General features: G+C 41.0%; 1 protein-coding gene across 4 annotated transcripts in view; it reads right to left on the reverse strand.

Annotated features, from left to right (window-relative positions):
• Positions 1 to 12225, reverse strand: part of LOC125447799 (cadherin-12-like) — a 646081-nt gene that overhangs the window by 201860 nt on the left and 431996 nt on the right. For all 4 annotated transcript variants that reach the window (XM_059641207.1, XM_059641199.1, XM_059641205.1 and 1 more), the window contains exon 3: positions 3321 to 3615. In XM_059641207.1, the coding sequence (XP_059497190.1) occupies positions 3321 to 3615 (295 nt within the window). The remainder of the gene's footprint in view (positions 1 to 3320; positions 3616 to 12225) is intronic.

Genomic DNA, 12225 nt, shown 5'->3' on the forward strand with positions numbered 1-12225 from the left:
TGTGCAAAGTCTGTCCCATTTAGCACGGTAATAATGCCAGACAGCACAATGGAAGTTATTCTGAATGTGAAGGCAGGACTTCATCTCCTAAAGGACTGTGCGATGGTCACGCTGATCAATACTGTCATGGATAGTCTGTGTCGTTGAGATAGTATGTGTACCACGAGGAGCAGAGATCAGATGCACAAAACTGAACCGTAACACCCAGTCACATTGCATGGTACCATGTGTGGTTTTCCCAATTGTAGAGATTGGTTCTCCATAAACCATCACCAACTTCATCCAATCTGAACGTGATTCTTAAATGGCTTGTTGCTGATTATTGCTTCCCGCAGGTATTAGATAGCAAGAACCCTTACATTGGTTAGAACTGCAATGCAGTTGCTGTTTCTTTGTTGGAGCTTTTCTACCTCATTGATTCTATGGGGTCCAAATATATCCCAGTTTCAGCTGCATGCTTCATGTGGGCAACTGGGATCCCTGTTTAACACTATATTAATCCAAAATTTCACTCTTTCCTTATACATTAATCCATATCAATTATTTGCACAACAACCAGGAGTTTTAACAGATCTTACATGTGAAAATGACCATTAGGCTTCAATGTTAACTTTCGTTGGTCATGGTGTCTCGTACCACCATGAACCTTGTGGTCTTAGGCCCTGTGGCTAAATATTTCAACTTGATAATTTAGTTTCAGGACAAATCGAAGTTCAAGAGTATTTCATCCACTTCCACATCAAGTATATGCAAAAGTAAAACTTTCAAAACCAGAAAACTGGGGTTGACTTACACATTGGGTTGGCTAGTAAGCTGTGATGTATGGTAAATGAACCATTGAAACATGCTTCAGTCTTTTATCCTTCTGAGTGTTCAGCAATCTGTAGATCATTTCTAATCAGTCTGTCAAAAATGCTATTCGACATTTCAAGAGAGAAGAGAGAAGGATTTGAACTCAGGCCTTCAGGCTCAAAGATAGGGGCATTTGTACTACACCATGAGAGATGTTTCAGATATTTCTAATTAACCTGTTCAGAGATGATATGCCACATTTCTAGAACAGGTGGGACTTGAATCTGACCTCCCAGCTCAGACATTGGGACAGTATCACTGCACTGCAAGAGCCCCAGAAAGGTATTTTTAATTCAATCTGTTTGAATATGTTACAACATAAATCTTTACCAGGTTGGACATGAACCTATATCCTCTAGTTATGAGGTAGCGATATTCCAATTGCACCACAACACACAACAGCCCTCTTAGCAATGTGTGGGCTATATTCTGAGCAGTTACACTGACACTCTCCAAAAATGACCCCAACAGCTGTTGTAGGATCAACGAGTGAGTACTCAATCTCTCAGGTGTGAGCTGCTTGGTTTACTGGGCCGTTTAATGCTTTTTGAGTGCTCACCTTCTGCACATTTTCAGAGGTTCCAAGCATTACTTTTTCCTGCAGGAAGTGGGGCCTTGGCCCATCCTCCTCTTGACCCATCTGCCCTTTTCCAGTGGGGTCCACCTTCATTCCCCTTAATGCTTTCTCTGACAGAGTGTAATTTTCATCAGTGCCGTCCTTCACAAGGTGTGATGATGAATCCCTCTGAATGTGCAGTGGGTGTGCCTGAGTGACAACTTGGCCCTTAAGCTTCTTGGGATGAAAAAGCCAACTAGGTGCAATAATTAGCTGATAAAAGAAACAATCAGATGGTCTCAGAGTACAGAATGTTAAACTCTGTATGAGATGTGCAGGTTAGTTTATCGGGTTGACTGTTGTAACTTGGAATTTAAGGGTGACCGTATTCTGTAATAAAGCATGTTTTTGCTTTTCAGGCCCAGGTTACCTTTGACATAAATTAGATCGAAAGAGAAACTATCTCTCGTTGAAGAATGTGCTTTAAATTTAACACAAGGGCTGCGATCCTGCTGTGCATTATTTACTGGGTAACTGAAAAGCACATCCTGTTCTCTGGCTCCAATTCACAGCTGAAATAGTTTTTATGCTGTGCATTTACAATAACTAGAATTGGATTGAGATTGCCAAAATCTAGTCTTGCTGAGGCCAATTCCAGCCAGCAGAAAATAAGGAGATCTTTATCAATACAGAATAAGTTTCAATCTGAGTATCAGACATCGAAGCATATTATCAATACTTCAGACCACCAAATCATTGTGTGCTTGCAGATCCTGGCATCTCTCAATTGCTCTGAAATCCATTCACTGCATAATATTGTACTTCGTTAAGTGTTGATAATGTTGCTATCAAATGATAGTCACAAGACATTTGATGAACTGTTGCTCAATCTAGGTATCAGCAGCTGGTTTTCCTGGCTGTGAAAGTACTGTAATTGGTAGAAAATTATCCACAAGCAATAAAACGGGAATGATGATAGAGAAAGTGCAAACTGATCCTCTCCCTGACTTGACAAGAACATCCAGCTTCGACAAATTGTTTCACCTTCCACCTCAATGAAAGAAAAAGCTTGGCTATGAAGATTGAAGATGAAATTGGACTTGCCAATAATATTCAATTTGTGCTCACCGCTGTGAATGGGTAGAAACAGAAACAGAACACAGTTTAGGAAACGCTGCCCCTTGTTCATTGTGCCCATGTACCTGTAACAAAGTCCAAATCACTCCACCATTGTAAGTTTGCCAACTTTTCCCAATTAGAGTAAAATTAAAAATTCAGATTAGAACAATCAAGGAGAATTTTTGGGAATGTGTGGATGACTTACGATCTTGTTACTAAAGTGGGGAATTTGAAAGGATGGACAGTAGGATGGGGTGGTGCCTTCTCAAGCAGCACCCCATACTGCTCAGACAACCCAACACAGCTCGTCACCGGAAAAGGTGAGCTACATAAGAAAACAACAAAGGCATGTTCCATATGTATCTCCTGGTGGGTACTTTCTAAATCTGCCCACACTTTGAGCTGCTTGATACGAGAACACAGGACAAACTGTGCCACCATTGTCTTTATGGCTGCATTCACTCCCAGTATGACCATTTATCACAGGGGAGTACTTGGGCAATGTTTAGTCTTGGAATTTTGTGCACCTTCTGTATTTTGGACATCTTAACCTAAAAAAATACAAAGCAGGTGAATACCTAGATTGCACCAACTCCAATTTGAAAGCCTAGCACTGTTGTTAACCAACAAAAAGTATTCATTTTTAATTTGGAGACAGTAGTTTTTAATTTTTCAGTTTTCTCCATAGCTAAGTTTTGGATAATTGAAAGCAATGATATGAAGTTGGGGACTGAGAGCAACATTAAGCAACATCAGCAACGAAATCTCATGACCCAAACTATGTTCTACTTACCAGCAGGAGACATTTCTGGGACATCAGCAACATAAGGTCCATCCAGAAACTTCGGCTCATTGTCATTGATATCCTGAACCTTAATGATAAACTCTGATTCAGGTTCCACAGGTCTTCCGGTTTCTGTATCCACAGCCTGAGCACGCAGAACATAATAAGACTTTTCTTCACGATCCAGGCTCTTTATTGCATGAATATCCCCCGTAATCTCATCAATGGTGAAGATCGAGCCAGCTCCCTGTCCTATCAGAGTATAGGTCACAGAACCATCACCATTGTCCAGGTCAGAATGTAGCTAGACCAATTGATAAAAATCACAGGTTACCAAAGGGAACCAGTTAAAAATCAAACTTAAACTGCAAGAAAAGCAACTGTTTCAAAGAAAAGTTTGAACTTTCTTAAGTTCAGATGGTTTTTTGCCTGAAGACTATAAATTTGTGGAAGATGACAGCTATCTCTGTATGTTCTATCAGAGATTAATAAGTTCTAAATCAAATTTATATGATTGACAAGTTCTCACAATCTGTAAGAACAATTAAAAAACAAAATTAGCTGAAATATTCCTGAAGCGAAGTGATTCGCAGAATTAGACCATCAAAATAAGATGACAGATGCATTTTCAAATCTTCATGTTCTGTTGGAACAACATATATGAGTTAACAATTTAGTGTTTCAGCATAAATCCTTGTATTTTAAAACAAGGGATCCACTACTTTTTATCATTTCGACAAATGATTTTGATGTGAACAGAGGAGATATGGTTAGTAAGTTTGTAGAAGACACTAAAATGGGAGGTGTAGTGGACAAGGATCTTGATCAGATGGGCCAATGGGCCAAGGAGTAGCAGATGGAGTTTAATTTAGATAAATGTAAGGTGCTGCATTTTAGAAAGGCAAATCAGAGCTGGTCTTCTACATTTAACGGTAAAGTTCTGGGGAGTGTTGCTGATCAAAGACTCTTTGGAGTGCAGTTTCATATGTCCTTGAAAATGGTGTTGCAGGTAGACAGGATAGTGAAGAAGGTGTTTGGCATGTTTGTCTTTATTGGCCAGTGCATTGAGTTTAGGTGTTGGGAGGTCATGTTGCAGGATATTGGTTAGGCCACAATTGGAATATTGTGTGCAATTCTGGTTGCCCTGCTACAGGAGGAATGCCGTGAAATTTGAAAGGGTTCAGAAAAGATTTACAACAATGTTGCCAGGATTGGAGGGTTTGAGCTATGGGGAGAGACTGAATAGACTGGGCTGTTTTCCTTGGAGTGACTGAGGCTGAAGGGTGACCTTAGAGAGATTTATAAAATCATGAGGCATGGATAGAGTGAAGAAGTAAAGTCTTTTCCCCAGGGTGGGGGAGTCCAAAGCTAGAGGGCACAGGTTTAAGGCGAGAGGGGAAAGAAGTAAAAGAGGCCTTTTCACACAGAGAGTGGTGCATGTTTGGAATGAGTTACCAGAAGAAATGGTGAAGGTTGATAAAATTACAACATTTAAAAGGCATCTGGACGGATAGATGAATAGGAAGGGTTTAAAGGGATGTGGGCCAAATGCTGGTAAATGGGGCTGGATTAATTTAGGTTATCTGATCGGCATGGACTAGCTGGACTGAAGGATCTGTTTCCATGTTGTCCATCTCTCTGACTCTAATTGGTTCTTGTGGTATGTAGTTGTCATGTTGTAAAAATAGTAAAAGTCAAAATCAGTGTTAACCATTGTTCCTCCCCTTTATCAATCCCTCGCCTGCACCTTGTCCCAGTGTTCGACCATCCATCAGGCACTCATCACTTTAGAATGAGGAAAAATCCACTTCATGCCTTGCAGACTGCAAACATCCCCAGCAGAATTTACTCTTTGGGCTTCCTGTAAGGTAATTGCATCATTCATTGCTGGGTTAGACCATCAGATGTCAGAGCATATGTACGGCATTCAGCCCATTGAATCTGCTCCGCCATTTAATTATGGGTGACATGCTTGCTAATTCCATTCTCCTCCTTTGTCCTGATAATCCTTCATCCCCTTAATAATCAAGAACATGTCTATCTCTGTCTTGAAAACATTCAATGACTTGGCCTCCACAGCTCTCTGTGTCAATGAGTTCCACAGATTAATAACCCTCTGGCTGAAGAAATTTCTCCTCATCTCAGTTCAAATGGGTCATTCCTTCACTCTGAGGCTGTGCCCTTGGGTCCCAATCTGTCTTAGTATTGGAAACATCTCAATGTGCACTCTATCCCCTTCTCTCAGTATTCTGTATGTTTCAATTAGATCTTGCCACATCCTTCTAAACTCCATCAATTCTAATAGTTACTATCACCGCGGCTTGTATTTGTTCTGTGTTCTTGCATGTTTCTTTCATCCCTCACTCAATCTGTTCAGAGATGTTATTACACACCTTTCAGCCAGGTAGGACTTGAAGCCCAGTATCCTGGCACAGAGGTAGGGATTTCTAATTAGTGTGTGGGACATCCGAGTCACTGACAAGGCAGGCATTTGTTGTCTATCCCCTAATTGCTCTAGAAATTGATCAGCTCGCTCAGCTATTTCAGAGAGTAGTGAAGTGACAACCAAATTGCTGTGGGTCTCTCATCAGATGTAGGCAAGACGAAGTGTGACTGCCAAAAAGATATCAATGAACCAGATGGATTTTGAACACAATGGTTGCATGGTTGTTTTGAGGCTAGCATTTAACTTCAAAGGTAGGAGATAGCAGGAACTGTGGATGCTGGACTTAGAGACAACACAGTGTGGAGCCTAGGCAGCATCAGAGGAGCAGGAAAGTTAATGCTTTGGGTCGGGAGTTTATGAAACAGGGTTGCCAACCTGAAATGTAAACCTTCCTACACCTTTGATGCTGCCTAGCCCACTGTGCTCCTCCCGCTCCACACTGCGTTATCTCTAATTTCAAAGTTTGTTGGATCCATATTTTACCATGTTGGGAGCTGAACCAATGTCCAGAACATTAGCATTGGTCTCCAGATGAGGAATCCAGCAACATTATCACTGTATTACTGCCTCTAAATGTTGCACAGTTGTTGTCCACTCTAGGGTCTGTTGGCAGAGGTCCAAGAAAGTTGCCCATGAGTATTCCCAGCCTAAATATATTGAAATTGGAGCAGATATGAGAAGTTGCTAGGGTGTCAAACTGTTCCTTTTCTGCCTGGCTAAATGTCCCTACCACCAAACAAAGCACAGGGGAAGGCATTAAATTTATTTTTCCTTTTTTATGTATTTGACAAATTCAGATGTTCCAGGGTTTCTTGCATTATTTTATTCAATGAGTGCAAATCCCTGAGGCCAAATGTTGAATGAAAGATGATTTCTCTGATTTGTAAAGGGACCTTCCTTGGTAATATGTAACAGTGTCTGCGTCCCTCTGCAAGTGTACACAGGGTTTGTAATGAGATCCCATTGGTGGAGGTTGCTGTACAGGAGCCTTGGTTTGTCCTGAAGCTGTGGAGATTGAACCACTCTCACAGAGGGAATTCAATGTCTCTCACTCTACAGATGGGATTTATCACAAGGAACATCATAGCAACTTCCCATTTCCCAGTGCTTCATCCAAAGGAGACGCACTGGGAGATTTTGCTTGGCATGGACAATGGGTCTCTGTTCTCACTCTCCGAACTTCCCAAATCTCAGGATGTCCCTCTGGAAGCAGGCAATCCTACCAGCAGCCAAAAGAGGAATCCTATTCTTCGAGAACCTCTCATCTAGACATTGAGGAAGCTTCTAGCTTCATGGTAAGAGAACAGGAAGTCCAAGTCTTAGAACTTAATGTTGAGGGTCTCGCAGCTGCCATGTCAGACCTCACTTCGGCACTGTCCAAATCCAGAGTCCTTTCGACCCCCCCCCCTCCCCCCCACTGAACAGTAGGACCCATATCTCTTCAATTATTGGTTCACTAATTTCTCCAGTGCAACCTACAACACATCTCCCTTCTCCATGCAGGCCAGATTATCACCACCCATTTCCCTAGCTCAGGGTCTTAGAGTTCAAGTTACTTTAACTGGAAACATTGATAATTGTCAGAAATTTCCATATCACATAATGCTCACTCACTGCAAGTTTCTGGAGAGCAGCTTTGTCAAAATGGACATGGAAAACAACAAGTAGCTCAAGCTATGAACTCTAATCAAAGGCAGATTCTCAGCGCACAGCCTGCCCTTTCACACTGTGTTGAATTCATCAAATTAAGAAAGCTTCCTTTTTAAACCCAGGTGAATGCCAATGCTTCCATTATCAACTTTATACAAACATCAACTCAACTAACACTCAGTTTCCATTTTTTTTTTGTTAAGCGTCTACCACAGCCTGAAACATGTTCTCATATAGGCAAATCTTTCAGACGTAACTTTTGTTTTGGAGTGTGGTAGTGTGTTGTAGATTGCACCAAATATTTGGTCAAAATTGTCCACATTCATCTAATCTTGAATCTGCCTAGACATCAGACATGAAGAGCTTTCATGTTATGACCTTAAAGTGACATAAACACACATCCCAAGTATGATAGCAAACTGTTCCTGCAGCATTTCACCACTTTGGTAATCCCTTATACGGAGGGATTGTCTTATGACTAAAGGCTAAACAGGTTGGGACTCTAAACTCATGGGAATTTAGCAGGAATGAGAGATGGTTGGGATTTAAACATATGGGGCTCTTGACAGAGTAAATGTTGAGAGAATGTTTCTCCACATGGGAGGGTCTGGAACAAGAGGGCATAGTCTCAGAAAAAAAAGGCACCAATTTAGGACTGAGATGAGGAGGAATTTCTTCTCTCAGAAGGTTGTGAGACCTTGGAACTCCTTGTCACAGAAAGCTATGGAGACAGAATCCTTCCATATATTTAAGGTGGGGATAAATTCTTGACCAGTCAGGGAGTCAAAGGTTATGGGGAAAGGGTAGGAATGTGAATGTGAGAAATCTGGGTGAGCCATGATCCTACTGAATGGTGGAACAGACTCAAGGAGCTGAACAGTCTACTCCTGTTCCTATATCTTATGGTCTTATGACAAAATCATCCATTTCTTGTTTAAGTAAGGATAACAATATCTTCAAATTATATGCCATTTCTTCTCAACTTGAAACAGAAACATTTATTATGCAAAGGTTGAAAACTCAGTTTGGTGATAACTTTAAATAAAACTATGAAGCTGACTTCATACATCACAAAAAAGATGGTCTGTGCAGATAAATTTTAATTGAATGCACAAAGCTTAGGCTATTTGATAAACAAAATGCGCAGTTAAAATTATTAATGAGATCCTAGTCAATAAAAAATGCAAGAAATTAATTCTGGGATTTTAATAACATGTACCAGACTGTGTCCTTGTCAGCTGTTGCAAATAACAGCAACGTACATACATCTATGAGAATTGTACAACTAAGTTAATAAAGTACATCTCTATCTCTTACATGGATTTGTAGGTTTCATATGAGAAGTCTCTTAGCATTATGATTGAATATATTATGGGCCAAGCTCAAAAGTTGTCATTAGACCATCAGAATCACTGTTTTTGGATGTTTGCATTGTTCCTCATCACAACTAGACTTTGAGAAAAACTCCAAATTTCCTGGATCGCACCAGTGTATGAAATGTCCCATATTTATTTGTTTTCTGCACCTATATGCAGAGAACAATCTGGAATTAAAATTCTGACCTAGTGGCAATTCGGATCAACTATGAAAGAAACCCATCCTGTTCACTCATGTGCTTCAGGGAAAAAAAAACTGCCACCCTTACCCAGTATGACCTACATGTGACTCCAGACCAACCGAAGTGTCGGAAACTCTATCTCTATCCCTTGGGGAGCTAAGGATTGGCAATAAGTAGTGAACCAGCCAGCAACACCCAAATTCCATGAATGAGAAAAAAATATTGCAGCAGTGATTTATTTACAGTGATCTGTAAAAATAAATGCAAAACACATCATCACATCAAATGATCGTGGCCACCGAGATATAAGAAGTTAATTGCTAGCAAGACAAGATTATAAAATATCAGGTTGGCCTACTGAGCTAAAGAAGTAGATACATGATATCCACAATCCTTGCAAAAATTGCAGTCTGGAGAGAAGTTTTTGTTTTGGTATTTTCAACTAAATTTATCGAGAAACATTCAGTGATTTTTGAAAGGTAGTAAATTCATTTACTACATCAGGTCAAAGAGGATATTTTAAATAGTGGTTAATTAAATTCACGATCTCTTTAAGGGCAGGCTACATTGTCATGGAGATAGATGGTGGAGGCCTGAGTGGTATTATTGCTAGTCTATTAATCCAGAGGTCCCAGTAATGTTCGAGGTCCTAGGTTCAAACCCTGCCATAGCAGATGATAGAATTTGAATTCAATAAATATATATGGCATTAAGAAAGTAATGATAACCATGAATCCATTGTTGATTGTCAGGAAAATCCTTCTGGTTCACAAATAACCTTTAGGGAAGGAAGCTGCCATCCTTACCTGGTTTGGTCAGCACATGACTCCAGACCCACAGCAATGTGGTTGATGCTTAACTGCCCTCGAGGGATGTATAATAATTGCTGGCCTGCCAGAGATGCCCACTTGCCATGAATGAAAGATAGAGCTTAAGGATGTCTTCTGGTTTCAACTTACCTGGAAGTTTGCTGAGAAAGTTATTTTTAGTCTCAATCTAGAGTGGTTTGGTGCCTACTGCGAGAAATTAACAAAGATAAATGACAAACAGATATGTGTCTTGACTGTACAAAACCCGATCTTCATCATCATGGAAGTGAGATGAGGTGAAATCTCAATACAAATCTTGTGAGGAACAGAAACTGGAAGATTGTCTGTTCGTAGCTCATGGGAGAATCTACAATGGGCCTCACAGTGTCTTTATTACAAATGGGAATCATCAGCAAATTATGTTGGAAGTTTGAAAAAGATAACAGAACAAGATACTGAGACCTCCACAGTCAAGAGAAGGAAAATAAAAAAATCACATTGAAAATAAATGGAGCTCAAGAAAATTCCCTTGAGATTTGTGGCATATTTAGAAGTGGTCCCTACAGAAGTAAATATCTTTGCAATTCATATGTCACAGAAGAGAATTCTGGGAGGAATTAAGACATAAGCATAATCACCCAACTTACAGACTAATAAATTATAAGGTTTGGAACACTGCTAGTTTTGAATATTTTTTTCAGTTTGTGTTTTAGTTTTTGTAATTGCTTCATTAAAAAAAACACAAAATCACGTAGCATTGTTTGGTTCATTCAAAAATTTGTGTTTCGTTTTAAATGGAATTAGATCCTAACTGTTTTAGTAGTGAGAAATATACTTTAGTTTTAAAAATCACCAAGAAAGAAATCACAGTTCTGTATCAGGTAATTTTTTGCCTATTGTTTGTACATTTATGTATCACCCAGGAAACCCCGTGCATGGGTCTGACCAATTGCAATGAGCAGCAGAGGAATTTAGTGGTTGCATGTGAGAAGCCATGCAAGCAATTTAGGAAAATTACACAAAGAAACGTTTTAGTGTCAACCTGGCATCAAACAGCTACCTGGAGATTTATTCAAAAGGAAAAGCACAAATTCAATCTCACACCAATTTTACACTGAAACTCTCCAGGATAATCGGAGGCATAATGACCTTCAGCACTGATGCAAACAGGTAAATTGTTCTTCTGTAGCATAGAAAATTAATATATTTACAATGCTTTCAGCAGTGTCTCTGACGAGTATACTTTCATCATTTATTTGATCTTCTTTTTGGCTTACCAATTGCTGACAGCTCATACACTCAGACTAAAATGTCTCTGCTGGTATTTGTGTTCAATGAAAGCCTCATCTTTCTTCAACTCACATCAGTAACATCTCTTTCCACTCCTCTTTCATCAACATGTGTCCAACTTACTCCAAACTGCAGTCTGGCTTTCTCCCTCAGCCACTCCCATGGTACCACATTCTTATCACATTCTGATTCTCGCAAATACTCTGTCGGATTTTTGTTTACTTGTGCATAAAATAAGTGATGATCCCATATTTATGGCCCGTGGTTTAGGTCTCAGGCACAGTGGAGAAATCGAGCTGAATCTTACCTTCTATTTGGTTGTGTCAGCTTCATCAAGTTTCATTGAGAATTTCTCTCTGTGGGGCCCAGCAAGTTTTGTCATTATATCATACCAAAGCTGCCTCATTAATGCTGTCCCACATCCCCTCACACCAACTTGCAATTCCAGCCTGATCATACCATACATTGATCCCGGGATAACTTGCCAGTGCCAGGATATCCCAGAATACACCAGCACCCCTGCTGTCAGTGCCATCTTTAAAATCCCACTGTGCCCCCAGAGATTCTCTGTCAGTTTGGAGGTGCCCTGCACCGTTCCTGACATTTATCCCAGACATTGCAGACAGGGGTCTGCAGAGGTGGGATTTCCTCTTCCCCATGGACCAGCAGAGGAAGCTCGGACACCAGACCCTGCCCAGCCTGGTCTGAGGTTACCCCCTGGGTCAGTGCAGTCTCAGTGTCTGGAGGAATGCCCAGTGCTGTAGGCGAAAGGACAGTGACCATCTCCATCCCCTGGGGTAAGTGTCACCATCTTCTCTCTGATACCTCACCCTCACTCTGTCTCTGGTGCTGTACCCACCTCCCACCAAGGCTCATGCTCTCACACTCTCACTATTACCCCTACAACACCCTCCCTCCCTCGCCCTCACCCACCCCAACCCCCAACACCACTCACCCTGCATACCCTCTGTGCTGCCCACTCATTCACTCAGGACACATTCCCACCACCCCCCACCCCCGCACTAACAGTAACAGCTGTGTCACCCACTTCCGTCTCCATTAATACCCACCTCTCTCTCATTCCGGGAGGAAAACAGCCCCCAATGGGGCAGAAAGAGCCCAGACGGGGGAAAACTGCCTGACTTTCAGCTCCTCACTCCT

Source organism: Stegostoma tigrinum, chromosome 2, assembly GCF_030684315.1.
Source record: "Stegostoma tigrinum isolate sSteTig4 chromosome 2, sSteTig4.hap1, whole genome shotgun sequence".
Classification (NCBI taxonomy): domain Eukaryota; kingdom Metazoa; phylum Chordata; class Chondrichthyes; order Orectolobiformes; family Stegostomatidae; genus Stegostoma; species Stegostoma tigrinum.